Below are 18,998 nucleotides of genomic sequence, written 5' to 3'. Positions count from 1 at the left end.
TCACAATTTTACACGGTTTCACCTTTAAATGAGCTATTCTTGTATATTTATAGTTCGTTTTTTTTAGCATTAGAAATAAGGTAAACAATCGTGATGTGTCTTTTAATTGAAAAACACATTTTTAAAATAAGTTACGTCAAATATGTAACAATTATGAATCTAATACGATCATTTATATTCTTCTGCTTTCATAAGTAATAGTTTTTGATTTTTATAAAGCATTTTTAAATTAAAAGACATGTCAAGATCGCTTACCTTCTTGCAAGTTCTTTCTAATGCTAAAAAAAACAAACTATATATATATATTTCGGGGATCTCACAAACGGCTACAAACTCTAACTCTCTCTAACGATTTCGCTGAAATTTAATTGCTATATGGGGGTTTTCGAGGGGCGATTAATCGATCTAGCTAGGTCTTCTCTGGGAATACACGCATTTTAAAGTTTTTATTATGTTTTCCAAGCGGACCTCCGACTCCCATGAGCCGTGCTACAATCAGTGGGGAGACATTCCTGACTTCGGTCGAACTCGGCTCCGTTCGGCTCAGCATTGCTCCGAGCAATTATTAGGGTTGGCGCCACTTGACTTCCTTTTGCGTGCACGACCACAGAAAAGATAATCACTTGAATTTTGACAACCCTAAATAACCGAAAGGGATAATGCCCTATATTAGGAAGGGATAGCATGATTCGACCCTGAACCGCTGTCAAACTTCGGGTTTGTAGGTGTCCTTTCTATACGATAGTACTATTATTTCTAGAGATGCCCCGAATAGTGAATTCGGCCAAATACCGAATACCGAATATTCGGCCCCTCTCTCGGCCGAATACCGAATATTCGGCATAACATGCGAACATTTTGAGTCGCAATTATCATGAAAACTGTTTGCCAACAAAGCACAACGTTTACTAAGATTTATATTTTTATGTTGAACAAAAATTATGAACGTAACCATGATAAATATAAAATATTCTGTAATCAACAAATGCCTACAAACGTGCCTTCGTATTTAGCTACTTTCCAAGAAATCATTTTAAATATAAAATATATCTAGTTTTTGGTTATTTTTTGTGTAATTTTTCTTTTTAGGTAGGTGCAACAGATATTCGGTATTCGGCCGAATAGTAGGCAACATTCGGCGGAATACCGAATAGCTGCCGAATACCGAATAGCTGCCGAATATTCGTGGCATCTCTAATTATTTCTTCTGTGTCAAAATGTCGGGACAAGGCGAGGAATAAGTTACCGTCATCCACGATGGCGTTGAGCAGACGCCTCGTCTCGTGCGCGGGCGGGAAGCGTTCCTCTGTGGTCTTCGCGGGCTTCTTGGGAGCACCTGTGATCAATAAAATGGTTAAATATGATAACATATCGTCGGCCTAAGTCGCAAACCTCGTAACTCCATTTCAAGGAAATTAGTAACTGCTACCTTGGACAACAATACTTATAGTCGCAAATCTCGTAACTCCCCCGGAGGAGTTACGAGGTTAGCGAATTAGGCCGACGATATTGCGTGTATAGATAGAATACTCTTTTCTCAAAAATGGACGGCAAAGTCGACTTTGCCGTCTAAAAAATAGGTCGCGAAGGGCGTAGTTTATGGTCAGTCAAAAATTAAAAAGTTAAAAACATTGCAGTCTCGATTTTGGAACTGCAATGTTGCATACAAATTCCATTACCCCGGCTACTCACGTAACGATAAATCGTTGCGATAAAACTGTGCAGTCCGACTGTGCAGATAAATCGAATCGTGTGTATGACAAATCGTTACGATAATCGACATACACACGGTTCGATTTATCTGCACAGTCGGACTGCACAGTTTTATCGCAACGATTTATCGTTACGTGAGTAGCCGGGGTTATTTGTCGAGTTCCAAACTTTTTAAAAGTTGAAATGGCCATATGAAATGAAAGCACAGGCCCATTAAACAGCCAAACAGATGATTAGTATAGTTAATTAAAAAAATAAAAAGGCGGCGAGGGCTTTTTTCTGTGTAAATGTATACGTAAGAAAGTTGCTTTTGTTTATAATATTTCTGTGATATTTATATTTCATACACCATTTTTGAGAAAAGCACTATATATGACTCGGCTGGAAGGCTACTTGCTGGCTTCGGATTCAATTAAACGGACTCCCAAGGTCGTCCGTTCAAAACGAATCCTCAGCCTGCAAGTAGCTACTTCCGAGCCTCGACAATAATGTACTATTATTGCCACACCTAGCGTTGAAAAAACCCGGAAAAATACGGGAAAATTTCAAAACGGCTCGTTTTGTTCAAGTTTCTTTCGAAAAAAAACAATCTAATTTCAGTTACAATATTTCCGAAATAAAACGAATATATAAATCGAATAAACTAAGTTTTTTTTTTAAACTTCTGTAATATTTTTAGAAGTATGTCGTACTTCTATATACCGGATGTGGCCTGTAACACGAGCAAATAATTAAAACATAGATTGTTCTCCTCAAATGGTGAGACTTTTGTTCAACTTAAAAATTATGAAGTATTTAGGCAAGGTCGGCCTAAGAGGAGATGGCGGGACGACCTGGACACATTTCTCAGCAACTGGACAGATGCTGCACTTAATCGGGGGGATTGGAGGACTAGGGGGGAGTCCTTTGCCCAGCAGTGGGACACCTTATAGGCTTAAAAAAAAATTTAGACTCCCTATTTTTCATACAAAATAAATATTATTTCAATGGACGCCTTCGCCACGCCATATCATTGTGATTGACGTTGCTTGTCACGCCTTAAACATAACAAAATTCGCAATACCATTGCGTCTTAGAATAAACTTTAAAGTGTATTAAAAATCAAACCACAAGTTATTTTTAAAAGTCGCTGAACAAATGTTGGTCAGTATGAGGACTACAGCCTACAGTTAACTTTTTTGCTCATGTTACAGGCCACACCCGGTATAGGCTAGGGTGACCTATTTAGTATTAACTTTTTATGTTGACTCCGTATATTAAAATAACCAAGTTAATCGTACAACGGTTCAGGCGGGACTGGCGTCCCATTGCAGTAAAGCTCCTAAACCTTTTGGGTAGTCAGCTCATATCGCAATGCTGACATAGCTAAACTGTTCAATATATTTAATAATCATACATCGTTATCGCGGGAGCAAATACGATTTGACAATACTGAAAGATTATAAAAAACAGTCAAAAACAGAAATGACATTCGTATAGAGAAACGTTTATACCTACGACCTTAAAATGTATAATTATTTTATTGAATATCAATGCTATCTTACCTCCATACTTGACTTGATTGGTACTTAAAAAGATTACCTATTAGGTACGCAACCTTATCAGTCAATTTAGACATTTGTCAATCTTGACTGATCTTTATTTGTAACAACATAATCAAATAGAAGTTGCCTTTAAAATGCCTCGAAGGAAAATAACATGTGATGAATTTGTGGGGTTGTTTATACAGGATTATCCTGAGCTAGAGGCTCGCGATACAAATCTATTTTGCTCGAAGTGCAATATTAGTTTTTGTAAAACTAAATCTTCCGTGAAACGTCATTTTAACTCTGAAAGACACACTTCTCTCAAAAAAGATTTTAGGTTGGAACTGACAAAATTTCTAGTAAGCTGTAACATACCGTGGTCTCAAATAGAGAACCCTGTATTTAAAAATTTCATTGAAGATTGTGTATCTGGAAAATTTGAAAAAACTGTTCAGGTCCCTTCAGAATGTTTGCTGAGGCAGACTTGCGTGAATGAATTATACGACAAAGAGATGGATATAATTAGAGACGAATTAAAAGACGCGTATATATATGTAAGTGTTGATGAAACCACAGATGCTATAGGTCGTCAAATCGCTAACGTTATAGTAGGTGCTATGCTTGAAGATGATGTTGGAACTCCACACGTGCTGTCAAGCAAATGTTTAAATGAAACGAACAATATCAGTATAACTAATACTGTAAAAAATGCCCTGGATGATTTGTGGGGCCCTGGTCACAATAAGCATGACAAGGTGTTGTTGTTATTGACTGATGGTGTGGGGTATATGTTGAAAGCTGGCAGAAATTTGAAAACACTTTTTCCGAACATTGTCCATGTTACATGTTTAGCCCATGCTCTTAACAGAGTTGCCGATCAAGTTCGTGTTCTTTTTCCAGAAGTTAACCTATTAATTTCAAATGTAAAGAAAGTATTTCGCAAATCTCCGAAAAGAGTAAAAGCATTAAGAGAAATGTTTAATGGAATTCCTTTGCCTCCAAACCCAACAATTATTCGCTGGGGAACATGGATCGAGGCTACCACTTACTACAACAAGTATTTTGATGAAATAAAAAGCGTTATAGACACATTTCGTAATTCAGACGCACAGTGCATCGTCAAAGCAAAAAAATCTTTACTCAGTGCAAAAGTTCGAAAAGATGTAAATTTCATAGCAAAGTATCTGCAAGTAATACCAGATGCTATAAATAAACTGCAGTGCCAAAATCTATCTCTTAGTGAAAGTTTGACCATAGTACAAAATACATACAAACATATATCCAAATTAATTTTGAATAAAGATGGAAAACAGATTTTAAAAAAGTTCAAAGTGGTTTTGCAGAAAAATGCCAGATATGAAGTTATGAAAAAAATGTGTGAACTGATATCGGAGAAGGAGATAGTACTAGATTCAACGATATATCGTTCTACATTTGATTACTTCCGTCGTTTTAAAAACGCACCCATTACAACAGTAGCAGTCGAAAGATCATTTAGCCAATTAAAATGGATATTTACTGCACGACGCCGCAGATTAAGAGTAGAAAACATAGAGAAAATTTACGTATATTACGAAAATCACTTAAGATCAACAAAAATTAAATAATGTTGTACAAAATAAATCATGAATATTTATTTGATATGTCGATTCCGGGTCATTATTTACTAACAGAGTGTAAAGCAAGATTTATGAACATTATGCAACAAAAACTTCGTGCTATGTATGATGAACTTCTTGGAGGCTTATAATGTGTAGGCAGAAAGGTCTGTTTTTACTAAACGGGCAGTCTGTTTTACCACTTCTTTAATAAATTTATATTTGCTCCCGCGATAACGATGTATGTTAATAATATAAACCGGCAGGTTAAGATTAAAATTGCAATTTTTTGATCAACTTAATATTTTCGGAAATAATCGTACTGAAAGAAAAAAAGTTGTGATTTACCCCTTAGTTCCCCTAACTTTTGAACCATGGGCCTTGAACCAATATGAAAAAAATCGTGAAAACGTAGCTTAATAAAAACTTTCAAGGAAAAATGTAGCAAACCTAATCGGTATAGCTGTTTTTGAATTATGGCAAATAGTCTATTTTGATAGACGGGTAACTACGGAACCATACACTGAGCATGGCCCGACATGCTCATGGCCTATTTTTTTATATTTTATCAGCAGGTTGCTTAGCTTGCTAACTCTAAGCTAAATTTTTTATTTGTGATGAACAATTACAAAAAAAACCCGTTTTCTTAAACTGTCTATTTTTTATCACTTATTTAACTTTAACAGCCTGTAGCTCCTAAAGTATTGATCGCAGGGTAAAAATAAACATAACCAAATTTGTAGTAATTTTATCTTAAAACTTTTGTCCTAAGTAATTATAATGCTATTCGTACAGATATTTGAGATATGAGCAAAAATATGAAAAAAGTACCTTCAACCCCCTCTACACCCCCAGCACACCCCCTACCCTCGAGGACTTTTAGTATGTTTATCTGGACACCACAAGGTATACCTGTACCAATTTTCAAAACTACATGAATTATTTCCGCAGATTTTTCTAATTTGCTTAAGTAGGCTATCAGTAAAAGATACAGCTTGGGGTGCCAGATATTTTTGACGCGTACAGTCAGCAGCAATACGCTACTATTGCTGCTGACTGTACATAATTGACCAATAAAAGGTACCTCTGGTATGCTTCCAGCGCGGGTCTCGTCGGTGCTCCGTCTCCTTCGGTTCCATGGTGGTCTTGCAGGACACACAGCGGCATTCCTCGTCCAGCGGCTGACCGCAGCGGACGCACTGTGCTGTTACATAAGAAAAACAGGTTTCGTTCAAGGAGAGGTTACATTAAATTAAAATTAATTAAATATCATTTATTATCACAACTTTAACTTACAAACTAACATACATACAATAGTAAAATCTTACAAGCTAAAAAAATATTTCGGCGACGACACGGCGGAAGAAACTATTTATTTGATCTGACTGATTAATTTGTCTATATTTCTATTGTATAGTTGTTTTATATCGTTCTAATTCTTTCCAATTTTTTGTGTATTTTCCCCATTCCTTTTTGTGTAATATATGTATGTTTATCCTATAAATTTTGTATGTATTTATCAGTGGCGGCGCGTCACTGAAAGACCTGACTTTAACCTACATTATTTGATCGTGTAATGTTTTCATGTTAGATTCTGTTTTTTTTTATTAGCCTGTAGGAGTGTCCCACTGCTGGGCAAAGGCCTCCCCTCTTTCCCGCCATTTGGTCCTATCCGATGCATACTCCCGCCACTCTTTACAAAATGTGTCAAGGTCGTCCCGCCATTTCCGTTTTGGTCTTCCTCTGCCCCAACATCCGTCCTGTGGGACCCAGTCTGTAGCTAATTTGGTCCAGCGCTCCGGGTGCATTCGGCAGATGTGCCCTGCCCAGTCCCACTTTAGATTCTGTTTACTTTTATTTAAATACCTAAAGATACAGACTTTAGTACGAGTTCTTTCGGTCCTAATGTTACTAATAGAAGAGGACTTTGCAAATGTCATAGATCAACTGGGCGCCTAGCCAAGACGCCATAAAACTTTACGGACCTGATTTAGTTAAATAATGTTTCATCCCTATCTTACAAATGGGTCGTTCAACTATTTCTTGTTGTATGTATGTATGTATGTCACTTTATTGCACATAAACAGGTTTACATAAAATAGACAAAAACAAAACAAAAATAAAAATGTTATGTACAAAGGCGAGCTTATCCCTAAAAGGGATCTCTTCCAGCTAACCTTTGAGAAAATGCGAAGGATGCGAAAAATGTTGTTATTCTGTCCCATCAGCCAGGAGACAATAGTAGCATAGTCTCTTAGAAGAGCTGCTGTACCATGTTCTACAAACGTGCTTAGTAGATGTCCCATTATGGAAAGGCCTAATAACTACCAAAAAAATCAAGTTTGGTCCATTTAAATACGAAATAACTAGTATTTTAAGAGTGACCCAGGAGACCGTAACCATGGCAACTAGTAACAAGAAAAAGTTGATTCACCAAAATACATAAGTCAAAATGACAGATAAAGACAAACAATTATTAGCTGATCGAGGTTTGTAGTGTGTTTATGAATAAGGAGGTAACTATACCTTCTTTAATCTCCGCATCGTCGATGAGTCCAAATATGGTCCTCCTGGCGGCCTCGGTCCTGGCGCTCTGCAGCGCGGACACGCGGTGTCTGGACGCGCACTTGTGGGCCTCAGGGAGTAGGAACTGCTGCACCAGCTCAGCTACCAGCTCGTTCTGTTCTGCTGTTGACCTGGCACAGAAGATGGGCGGATCAATTTTTTGACAAGGTTTTGAGTGTCTCTTTTGCGTTACTCAAAATGTCTCTGAAGTTACCAGGAGACAAGATACACAAGTTACTAACCTCATACCATATAGATGTAATAAAAAACATATACATTTCGGCGGCCGATCAGCGGCGGTAAGATCAGGCATATCGTGAAATTCCTAGGCATATCGTGGAACGTGAAAATCTTTGACTCGTTCCTTGAGTCGACGGAGCCCCGCATTTTTGGGCAGTTTGCCCTTCGGGCATCTGAAGCAACCTAACGAACCTATCCTACCCATATATTGGTTTAATGTGAATATCGTCAAAATATTACACAGGAACATTACGATCTGCCTGATCTTATGATTGGCCGCCGACATCTATAAAGATACCGCATACCTAATGTTCGAAGTTTAGAGATTACTATCGACCCGCCCCGCCTTCGCACGGGTTACACAAAACCTTAACAATTAACGCTTAACACCTAAACCTTCCTCAAATCAGTTTATTGATAGGTGAAAACTGCATGCAAATCCGTTCAGTAGTTTTTGAGTTTATCACGAACCCGTCACCCGTCTTAAAGAGTAGGAGAGCTGACCCCAAATAGAAATGAGAATAAGGCCTGAAGAAGAAGACTGTCTCCTGGGTTACTTGTCAAACTCACATAGCCTCATTCTCCTGCATCTCCCCCTCAATCTCATCCGCCCTCCGTTCAGCCCGTCGTACCGCCTCCTCCTCCACGCCCAGCTCTATCCCCTCGGCGATCACGTCGTGCAAGTATGCGTCTACTGTCTCCTGGGATACTTGTCAAACTCACATAGCCTCATTCTCCTGCATCTCCCCCTCAATCTCATCCGCCCTCCGTTCAGCCCGTCGCACCGCCTCCTCCTCCACGCCCAGCTCTATCCCCTCGGCGATCACGTCGTGCAAGTATGCGTCTACTGTCTCCTGGGATACTTGTCAAACTCACATAGCCTCATTCTCCTGCATCTCCCCCTCAATCTCATCCGCCCTCCGTTCAGCCCGTCGCACCGCCTCCTCCTCCACGCCCAGCTCTATCCCCTCGGCGATCACGTCGTGCAAGTATGCGTCTACTGTCTCCTGGGATACTTGTCAAACTCACATAGCCTCATTCTCCTGCATCTCCCCCTCAATCTCATCCGCCCTCCGCTCAGCGCATCGCACTGCCTCCTCCTCCACGCCCAGCTCTATCCCCTCGGCGATCACGTCGTGCAAATATGCGTCTACTCTCTCCTGGGTTACTTGTCAAACTCACATAGCCTCATTCTCCTGCATCTCCCCCTCAATCTCATCCGCCCTCCGTTCAGCGCGTCGCACCGCCTCCTCCTCCACGCCCAGCTCTATCCCCTCGGCGATCACGTCGTGCAAGTATGCGTCTACTCTCTCCTGGGATACTTGTCAAACTCACATAGCCTCATTCTCCTGCATCTCCCCCTCAATCTCATCCGCCCTCCGTTCAGCGCGTCGCACCGCCTCCTCCTCCACGCCCAGCTCTATCGCCTCGGCGATCACGTCGTGCAAGTATGCGTCTACTGTCTCCTGGGTTACGCCTATGATCTGCCAAAAAAAAAGAGAGGTTAAAATGGATGAACGTCTATTTTTCAAACTTTCAATGCAATTTTGCGACATTTGGCTGTAAATAATATGGAGATTAAACCAGGTACTCCCTGGTATCCTCCTAAGGCCCGGCCACACAAATGAAAAATCCAAAATTTGCCACTGTAATTTGAACACTATAGTGTAGGAAATAGAGTAGATTTTGCGTTGACTGACAAAATCAAAGTAAATATCTTTTATTTTCAGGCCATATAACTAAGGCGCATATTTCTGAACTCAACTGCCCCCCTACTGTATTCGTGTCCAGAGAGAGTCAAACCTGTCTGAACATGTGGTCATGCTCGCGCCGGCGGTGCTCCTCCTTCTGTCTCCTGCCGGCCTCGGCCGCTTCTCGCATCATTCCCTCACGGACTACAACAGACAGTGACAGCTGCACTCCTACTGTATTCGTGTCCAGAGAGAGTCAAACCTGTCTGAACATGTGGTCGTGCTCGCGGCGGCGGTGCTCCTCCTTCTGTCTCCTGCCGGCCTCGGCCGCTTCTCGCATCATTCCCTCACGGACTACAACAGACAGTGACAGCTGCACTCCTACTGTATTCGTGTCCAGAGAGAGTCAAACCTGTCTGAACATGTGGTCGTGCTCGCGGCGGCGGTGCTCCTCCTTCTGTCTCCTGCCGGCCTCGGCCGCTTCTCGCATCATTTCCTCACGGACTACAACAGACAGAGACAACTGCACTCCTACTGTATTCGTGTCCAGAGAGAGTCAAACCTGTCTGAACATGTGGTCGTGCTCGCGGCGGCGGTGCTCCTCCTTCTGTCTCCTGCCGGCCTCGGCCGCTTCTCGCATCATTTCCTCACGGACTACAACAGACAGTGACAACTGCACCCCTACTGTATTCGTGTCCAGAGAGAGTCAAACCTGTCTGAACATGTGGTCGTGCTCGCGGCGGCGGTGCTCCTCCTTCTGTCTCCTGCCGGCCTCGGCCGCTTCTCGCATCATTTTCTCACGGACTAAAACAAAAAATAGGCAGTGACAATTTAACCTTTTGACCGCCAACCAGGCAGTGCCAGTTTAACCTTTTCACGCGCGCGGCCACAGCCCAATATATGCGGCTTCGTGCAATCCAGCGAGGTTCACGATACGCGCGGTGTTCTAAAGGTTAAATCAATACCCATACCAAAGAGAATAGAGTGCATAGAGACGGATTGTCAAAGTAAATTATGTAGCCACTGTAAATTTACTGCCATCTTTCGACAGAAAATAAAACTGTTAGAACACCATTTGACTTCGATCCTAATTTTTTCACTAATAAGTGTTAACTTGTTAAATATTAATATGAACGCCATCTACTCGACTATTGGGAACGTGCGAAGTCGGTGGCGCTGATCGTGACAAACACAGGTAATCTTATGGAATGTCCGACATTAGTACTAGCGGCAGCCGCTTGAACTAATTTTACTCCATAAGATTTAACGTAGAAATTCCGCCAAAATGAGGGCAGCACCAGTCGTGCACATAGCGAATAGGCCAAAAGTATGGTGCCATGTTTTCGAACGATGGCGCCATAACCTTCAACTACATGCTGGTGTTTCATATAAATTCCATAGTAGCAAAATCGCCAAACTAAATGTAATTATGTAACGAAGATGTAGAGAAGAGAACCTGCAATCAGTAAGAAGGCATGCTGTCTCCTTTCCTCCTTCAGTCTTCTGAGCTCCTTCTCCAAGAAGTCGAGCGCAGCCGAGACCGTGCTGCCACATAGCTCGTCCACTAGCGCCGCTATGGCGGTCTCCTATACACACAAGAAGAAGAAGAAAGTCATTTATTGTAAAAACCTTCTACATACAGCGCCATTTCAGTTTAAAAAAAAAGAGAAGAACTTACTCACTAAAACACGGGGTAATTGTTAAAGTAAATGTTACACAAAAATAGAAAAGTCCATCAGCAAAGAAAAAAAGAAAAGAAAAAAGGAGTAAGATAGCTGAAACGTCGGAATTAAAGGTAAAAACAATTAAATTATATCGCGGTGGACCCGTTTGTGTAATTAAACACATTACCTCCCTATCCGCCTGCGTCTGCAGCACGTGGTGGTCGCGAGCACGCGCCTCCTCCTTGGCGATGTGGATCTTATCTTCTTTCTGTAGACCGTGTGTGGTCTTCAGCTCTTCGGTCAGTTCGGCAGCGCGGGTACGGCCTTCGTACATCTGTGAGTAAAAAACAGCAGTTTCAAAGTTGGCGTTTATTATCTTGAAATGCTTAAAGGTGTGGTTTATGTTTGCATAAGTATGGTTTCTCCCCTGTGTGTAAGCATTATTTTTCTAGAAATTTGCGTTTAAACCATAATTTCTTTTTACAGCAACATTTTTGTCTATGAAGCGGTCAGTTTCCGGCTTTTGTTTCATAGTAACTTTATCATCAGGTAAGACTGTTTTTAAAACAACAGCGGAAAGGTTTGTAAAAACAATAATTAAATGTGAATAGGACAGATGATATATGTTGACGTAGTAAAACGCTATTATAAAATCTAAACCTCACCAAACATTGCACAACGCGTCCTCTAATAATTGTCTGTAGAATAAGCGCCGCCTGGTGGCTAGTCTCGTGACATAAGTATGGTTTCTCTCCAATGTGTACGCGTTATTTCCTTGAAATTCGGATTAATCATTTATAGAAAAAGCTTACCAGGCATTGTACGGCGCGTCCCCTAATGATCCTCTGGAGCGTGAGCGCCGCCTGGTGGCAGGTCTCGTCGCTGTCCTGAACGGCGTCCACCTCGGGGGTGGCGGGGCGCGGGGTGTCGCCGACGCGGCGCGGCTTCAGTACGTGCAGCGGCCCGGCCGAATGTGCCTCGCCAGCGCCGAGACGCGCCTCTGAAAGTGTATTGTATGTATGTATAAACTTTTTATTGTACAAATCACAAATTTATGGTACAGAATAGGCAGTACAAAGGCGATCTTATGCCTTTAAGGGATTTCAAGTGTCTATAGTGTATCATTTGTGCAGTGTGTGTGCAGGGTGATTTTGTTATCACGGACCAACTCTGAGGGGTGAGTATGTAGGTCATACTTAACAACTTACTATGGGCCAATCCAGAAATCGTAAAAAAAACAGCTGTCTCATACATTTCGGTGAATCCCATGTCAATGTTTACTATGGAACAGCAGATATTTTATATCCCCTTCACACTCTCATATGAAATATATGCAAGTGCCACTTACATGGCTGATTGCTGGTTGTATAAAAAAAAATTGAATTTATACTTCATTATTACTTAGATTATGTGTCTAAAGTGTTTATGGTTAAACAAACTTAGATTCTTAGATCCAATTAAAAATACTAAAAGATGGTACCATATTGCATGAGTATGGTTTCTCCCCAGTGTGTAAGCGTTATTTCATAGAAATTTGTGTTTAAACCATAGTTTCCTTTTGCTGTAACATTGTAGTCTATTAAACGTTCAGTTTCAGGCTGCTATTTCGCTTCATAGTATCATTATTGCCAGGTAAGGCTATTTTGAAAAAAAAAAACACCATATTATTATAATCTATAAATTGTAAATACGGATGTCAATCATAATGAAAAAATCAACGATTTTCAACTCTGGCCAAGAAGCGCTGGTGGCCTAGCGGTAAGAGCGTGCGACTTTCAATCCGGAGGTCGCGGGTTCAAACCCCGGCTCGTACCAATGAGTTTTTCGGAACTTATGTACGAAATCTCATTTGATATTTTCCAGTTGCTTTTCAGTGAAGGAAAACATTGTGAGGAAACCGGACTAATCCCCAATAAGGCCTAGTTTCCCCTCTGGGTTGGAAGGTTAGATGGCAGTTGCTTTCGTAAGAACTAGTGCCTGCGTCAAATCATAGGATTAGTTGTCAAGCGGGCCCCAGGCTCCCATGAGCCGTGGCAAAATACCGGGATAACACGAGCAAGAAGATCAACTCTGGTCAACATGGGACTCGAACCCACATCCTTGAACAGCATAATATGATGATAGATAAATAGTACATTGTAGGAGAGGACGGAAAATCGCTAAAAGATGGACGAGTGAGTTCGAGGGCCGACACGTTAGTGGAGGCCCTCGAATAATACGAGTCCATCTTTAGCGTTTCCGGCCGAGGCATTACATAGTGCTTTTCACGACTACTGCGAGGAAATAAGAAAACATTTGCATAACTATAAGTACTAGCGCGCCCGCGATTTCTCTGGTAGCAAATTACTAGCCACTGCCTGTACTGTCTCTTGAATTTCGGTAGGCGTAAGAATATCATTTTCTTCACTAGAAGAACTAATTTTTATAGCGAGCGTAGATACGCGTTTCTTATATTTTTTTGTCAAACATAATTTACACTATCCAATTCAGTAGGTATTTTCAGATCCCACCTTTTTTTACTTTTTTTACCACTTTTAAGAGGCGTTTTTCTGTTATTTGCTTCAAACCGACTCTAAAATTAGAAGCGTTTTTGCTAATAAAACCACAAACAGCTACAAAAGTAAAAAACGCCTTAAGCGTGAACTGAATGGATAATTGTTAAAAAAAAAATGAAGTGAATGGTTTTGATATTTCATTTTTTTTAAACAAGAAATTGGTGCTATAAATAACCTAATTTTATTTTTGAAGGAAAAAGTTGCGCAAAAAAAGACCTTTTATTGATTTTTATGTTTTAAATGATACTCATTGCTGTAGCGAACTGTCACCAATGACAGATAATGACAACAATGAAACATTGTAGTAGTGGTGCTTCAGGTGCTACAGCTATTGCCTACTTTCCAGCTTGGTTTTAGACCATCTATTGCCACATTTCCGAACAGTGGCGTGAAAACAATATTATTGTTTTGTCTAGTCGCTGGCCAGTCTAAATTTAAATCCTCTTACTTTTCAGATCATTATGTAATTGCTCCAAAAAGTCCTCGCTCCACTTAGTTTCGCGTTCACAGAGCTGCATAGGGTCCCTGGGCAGGTGGTGTCCCGAGCAGGACTTCTTCAAGTCCTGCCCGCACTGGTCGAGCCACGCTGGCGGCTTGGAGAGCTGTTCATGGTCTTCAAACGCTGCAACGGAATTGTGTGATGCTATGTTTTGTCAAGTTTTTTTTAATGTAGATAATTCGTAGTTGATTCATTTAATATGCTGCAAGGCAAGAAAGTTTACCTTTAGCCAGCGGTGCGAAACTCCTGACTTCGGGCAAACTCGGCTCCGTTCGGCTCAGCATTGCTCCGAGCATTTATTAAGGTTGACACAACTTGACGTCCCTTTGCGTGCACGACCACAGATAAGATACGAGTAATGGCTTGAATTTCGACAACCCTAAATAGCAGAAAGGGATAGTGCCATGTTTTAGAAAGACCCTGAATCGCTGTCAAACTTCGGTTTTGTAGGAAGTTTCCTTTCTGTACGGTAGTACTATTACTTATTCTGTGCTTTTACCGAATTTTTTATCTGCAGGATAGATTAAACAAAGTCTCACCCAACAGCGAAGGGTCGTAGTATATGACGGCGTGCCTCCTGCGCGCCTGGTAGCCGTGGCGCGCCATGGGCGCGTGCAGGTCGGACGTGGGGTCGGCCGCCGTGTACGTCACAGAGCCCCCGCCGCGCGCGCCCCGTATGCGCCCCACTAGGCCTTCGCGCCCGTACGAGTGCGCCATCGTCAGTTTGCGGATCTCTGACAACATGCCATTAACAAGATTTAAGTGCTTAGCGAATAACATTTATAAATAAGTTGTCAAAAAAATCATTTTCTGTACAAACTTTTATAGCTGACTGTACTTTTCTTTCCACAGGCTACTAATACTCATCGAGACAATTCTAAAAACCCCAAACACAATTAAGTTTCGTTGTTTTATCACAGAGTTCCTATGGCCACCTCCATCATCAGATCAGCTCGATGACACCATAATATTGCATTGTCACCCGACTTACGTACTCGTATGTAAGCAAAATTTCAGCTCAATCGGAAACCGGGAAGTGGATCAAATTTAACTTGCAAGATTTGATTACACACAGACAGACAACGGTCAGGTGAAACTAAATAGAAGCTTGTAAAATAAATTTGTGTTAAGAAGAATTACTTTCTTTTATCGCTGTACTTTTTTTTCAACAGGCAAGTAAATCCTGACCAGGAATATATGATCACGCGCCATGTTGCGGAATTTCACTGAAACTATTTTTTTCATACTATACTGAACTGAACTGTCACCCAATACATGAGAATAACAGCGCCCTCTTGACAACGATCGTATATTACTGGTCAGGCTTTGATAATCATCGAGACAATTCTAACAAACTTAACCACGGCTGCAAAAGTGAAATGGAATTTACTCATAGAGTAGGTATATTTGGGTCGATCAACTATTTCTTGTTGTTATTCTGTCCCATCAGCCAGGATACAATAGTAGCATAGTTTCTTAGCAGAACTGCTGTACCATGTTCTACAAACGTGTTTAGTAGATATCCTATTATGAAAAGGCCTTATAACTACCAAAATAAGTGTTCCGTAAACAAAGTTTTGTACGGAACACTAAAAATCAAGTTGGGTTCATTTAAATACGAAATAACTAGTATTTTAAGAGTGACCCAGGAGACCGTAACCATGGCAACTAGTGACAAGGAAAAGTTGATTCACCCATTTAATTACTTATGTCGTTTTGCAATTCGATGTAATTCGACTTGTATTCCGTATGTTATGGACACGCCGCTCTATTTACCCAGAGATTCTCTACCTTCCTCTTGGTAAATGATGTCTGCGTTCCAACGTGTGTGAAAGAAACAGAAACAATCCGTCATATGTACCTCTGTCTCTAGTCTTCCGAATACGGTCCACACGCCGTCAGGCTTGGCTCACTCCGCGATTTCGTCGCTTTGCTACAGGTAGCTAAAACTACATCCGTTCCGCCCCAATTTTGGGGTTTACCATAAGCCGCGCGTGGCGCTGTTGCCACCTAGCGGCCATATCTGTGCTGATCGTGACAGACGCGTTTTGTTAGAGAGTGAGTCTTCTGTACCTAGTACTATTGTTTATTCTGTGACGCCGTTCCATCTCCCGTTTCTTCTCCACCCAGAGGTTCTGCAGCTTCCTCTTAGTACGTGATATCTGCTTGCTGCGTTCCAACGTGTGTGAAAGAAACAGAAACAATCCGTCATACGTACCTCTGTCTCTAGTCTTCCGTATACGGTCAACGCGGCGTTCCATCTCCTGTTTCTTCTCGATCCAGAGGTTCTGCAGCTTCCTCTTGGTCCGTGATGTCTGCTTGCTGCGTTGCTGCTTCTGCAGCTGGTGCAGCAGCTCCAGCCTGATGTCCTGCAGCTCGTCGATCTCCTGAGAAGAGGCGTTCATTCATTCATTCTTTGAACCATAACCACAGAATAAAAAATAGGTTCACTCTCTAAAAAAAGGGTATATTACGTTACGACAAATTACGTTACGTTACGTTAGCGTATCTTTATTTATTTATTAACAAAACTTAACCTTAAATCCATAAGCAAACAATAATAGACTACATATGAACATTAAGAAATAGCATTTAAATAAAAGACAACACAAAACGATAATTTTAAAAACTACTTAACTTGGTACTGCATTATTAAAACTAGCTAGTCAACTAGCACATCAAAGAGGTTAATGTTAAAGTCAGAAATGTAAAAGGTGACTGAACTTATCGCTGAAAATGTCGATAAAATTCAACGTTCCAACTCTATTGACGTTTGGTTTTTGCCATTAGCAATTTCGCCCTCTGGTTTACGTACAGCCTCTCGGAAGATCCAGTCCCTGGTCTCCACGTCGTTGATAATCTCGTTGCGGCCCTTCATCCAGCGCGGGAACTGCGCGCTCTCCACCACAGAGGTCCCCGCACCTGGACCTCTGTGGTGGAGAACCAGAGGTGTTACATGATTAGGGGCAGCAAGGATCTACGTACAGCCTCTCTGAAGATCCAGTCCCTGGTCTCCACATCGTTGATGATGTCGTTGCGGCCCTTCATCCAGCGCGGGAACTGCGCGCTCTCCACCACCGAGGTCCCCGCACCTGGACCTCTGTGGTGGAGAGCCAGAGGTGTTACATGATGAGGGGCAGCAAGGATCTACGTACAGCCTCTCTGAAGATCCAGTCCCTGGTCTCCACATCGTTGATGATGTCGTTGCGGCCCTTCATCCAGCGCGGGAACTGCGCGCTCTCCACCACAGAGGTCCTCGCACCTGGACCTCTGTGGTGGAGAGCCAGAGGTTACATGTTTAGGGGCAGCAAGGATCTACGTACAGCCTCTCTGAAGATCCAGTCCCTAGTCTCGACATCGTCGATGATGTCGTTGCGGCCCTTCATCCAGCGCGGGAACTGCGCGCTCTCCACCACAAAGGTCCCCGCACCTGGACCTCTGTGCTGGAGAGCCAGAGGTGTTATATGATTAGGGGCAGCAAGGGTCTACGTACAGCCTCTCTGAAGATCCAGTCCCTGGTCTCCACGTCGTTGATAATCTCGTTGCGGCCCTTCATCCAGCGCGGGAACTGCGCGCTCTCCACCACAGAGGTCCCCGCACCTGGACCTCTGTGCTGGAGAGCCAGAGGTGTTATATGATTAGGGGCAGCAAGGATCTACGTACAGCCTCTCTGAAGATCCAGTCCCTGGTCTCCACATCGTTGATGATGTCGTTGCGGCCCTTCATCCAGCGCGGGAACTGCGCGCTCTCCACCACAGAGGTCCCCGCACCTGGACCTCTGTGCTGGAGAGCAAGAGGTGTTACATGATTAGGGGCAGCAAGGGTCTACGTACAGCCTCTCTGAAGATCCAGTCCCTGGTCTCCACATCGTTGATGATATCGTTGCGGCCCTTCATCCAGCGCGGGAACTGCGCGCTCTCCACCACAGAGGTCCAAATTCGGGCGTGACGCATTCTGAACAACAAGAACACACGTCACGTAATTTCAGTTAATAGACGACAGGGACAAAACCATTGACACGCTTTTTTTGCATTAGAAAGAACTTGAAAGAAGGTAAGCGATCTTGACAAGTCTTTTGACGACCGGTCTGGCTTAGTGGGTAGTGACCCTGCCTGCAAAGCCGATGGTCCTGGGTTCGAATCCCAGTAAGGGCATTTATTTGTGTGATGAACTTGGGTTATGGCCCTGATATTTAAGAATACATACTTGTTTATGATCTCCGTGGTGTGAAAATCAGCTGGCAAGTCTCCGACTCGGAACGGCTTCCCCGGACCTTCAATAAAATAAAAAATTACGTTTTAATCTCGAGACATATCTTCATAGACAATTGTGTAAAGTACGTACAAAAACGTCAAACATACCACAACTAAATTAAATCAAATTTCCTCTAAGGAACGAAATGGCATCAAGAAAGTGTCCGGCAAAAGGATAAGTCTTAATAACCCCTTAAAATGTCTCACCCCACTCACGCTTGTCCAGATAAAGCACCTCAGGTGTGTTCTCGCAATTCTCCGGCTGCTCGGGACTGTCTGCGCTGACTCCCCGGTACAAACAATAAATAAACACCTCACTCACCTCACTCACGCTTGTCCAGATAAAGCACCTCAGGTGTGTTCTCGCAATCCTCCGCCTGCCTGCCGTCCGGCTGCTCGGGACTATCTGCGCTGACTCCCTGGTACGAGGGTTGCACTGAAAATGTCGGGAATAGAGAAAACTGTCGCATCTAGACAGTCAATCTTTATTTTAATGCATACTTAAACTCAAACTGACCACGCATATAAATTTTCTTTTGAAAGTAATCATTCTGTAATGCACACGGCTCATAATCCCAAAGTCCTTTTTGTATGGCGATTTTGGGGCCTTAGTGGTTTTGTATGAAATTCGTAGAGTAGCCAACGGAATTGAAGTTTTTTTTACATATATCTATATATAAAAGATTTTTTTACT

The 18,998-nt window shown here is 42.2% G+C and overlaps 1 protein-coding gene across 1 annotated transcript in view; it reads right to left on the bottom strand.

Moving 5' to 3' along the window:
• The window catches only part of LOC134676595 (cilia- and flagella-associated protein 91-like), a gene marked incomplete at its 3' end in the record, with an annotated part of 68,297 nt that overhangs the window by 6,086 nt on the left and 43,213 nt on the right, over nucleotides 1-18,998 (bottom strand). The window contains exons 7-19 of the mRNA XM_063534989.1: nucleotides 18,258-18,324; nucleotides 17,885-18,005; nucleotides 16,270-16,438; nucleotides 14,591-14,785; nucleotides 14,001-14,174; nucleotides 11,810-11,997; nucleotides 11,185-11,331; nucleotides 10,790-10,919; nucleotides 10,046-10,137; nucleotides 8,978-9,126; nucleotides 7,364-7,533; nucleotides 5,922-6,041; nucleotides 1,247-1,336 (exon numbers count right to left, since the gene is read on the bottom strand). Of these exons, the coding sequence (XP_063391059.1) occupies nucleotides 1,247-1,336; nucleotides 5,922-6,041; nucleotides 7,364-7,533; nucleotides 8,978-9,126; nucleotides 10,046-10,137; nucleotides 10,790-10,919; nucleotides 11,185-11,331; nucleotides 11,810-11,997; nucleotides 14,001-14,174; nucleotides 14,591-14,785; nucleotides 16,270-16,438; nucleotides 17,885-18,005; nucleotides 18,258-18,324 (1,812 nt within the window). The remainder of the gene's footprint in view (nucleotides 1-1,246; nucleotides 1,337-5,921; nucleotides 6,042-7,363; nucleotides 7,534-8,977; nucleotides 9,127-10,045; nucleotides 10,138-10,789; nucleotides 10,920-11,184; nucleotides 11,332-11,809; nucleotides 11,998-14,000; nucleotides 14,175-14,590; nucleotides 14,786-16,269; nucleotides 16,439-17,884; nucleotides 18,006-18,257; nucleotides 18,325-18,998) is intronic.

This window comes from Cydia fagiglandana, chromosome 24 (genome assembly GCF_963556715.1).
Source record: "Cydia fagiglandana chromosome 24, ilCydFagi1.1, whole genome shotgun sequence".
In the NCBI taxonomy this organism is placed as follows: domain Eukaryota; kingdom Metazoa; phylum Arthropoda; class Insecta; order Lepidoptera; family Tortricidae; genus Cydia; species Cydia fagiglandana.
Note: the sequence above shows the minus strand (reverse complement) of the source record. Positions and strands in the feature narration are given on the sequence as shown.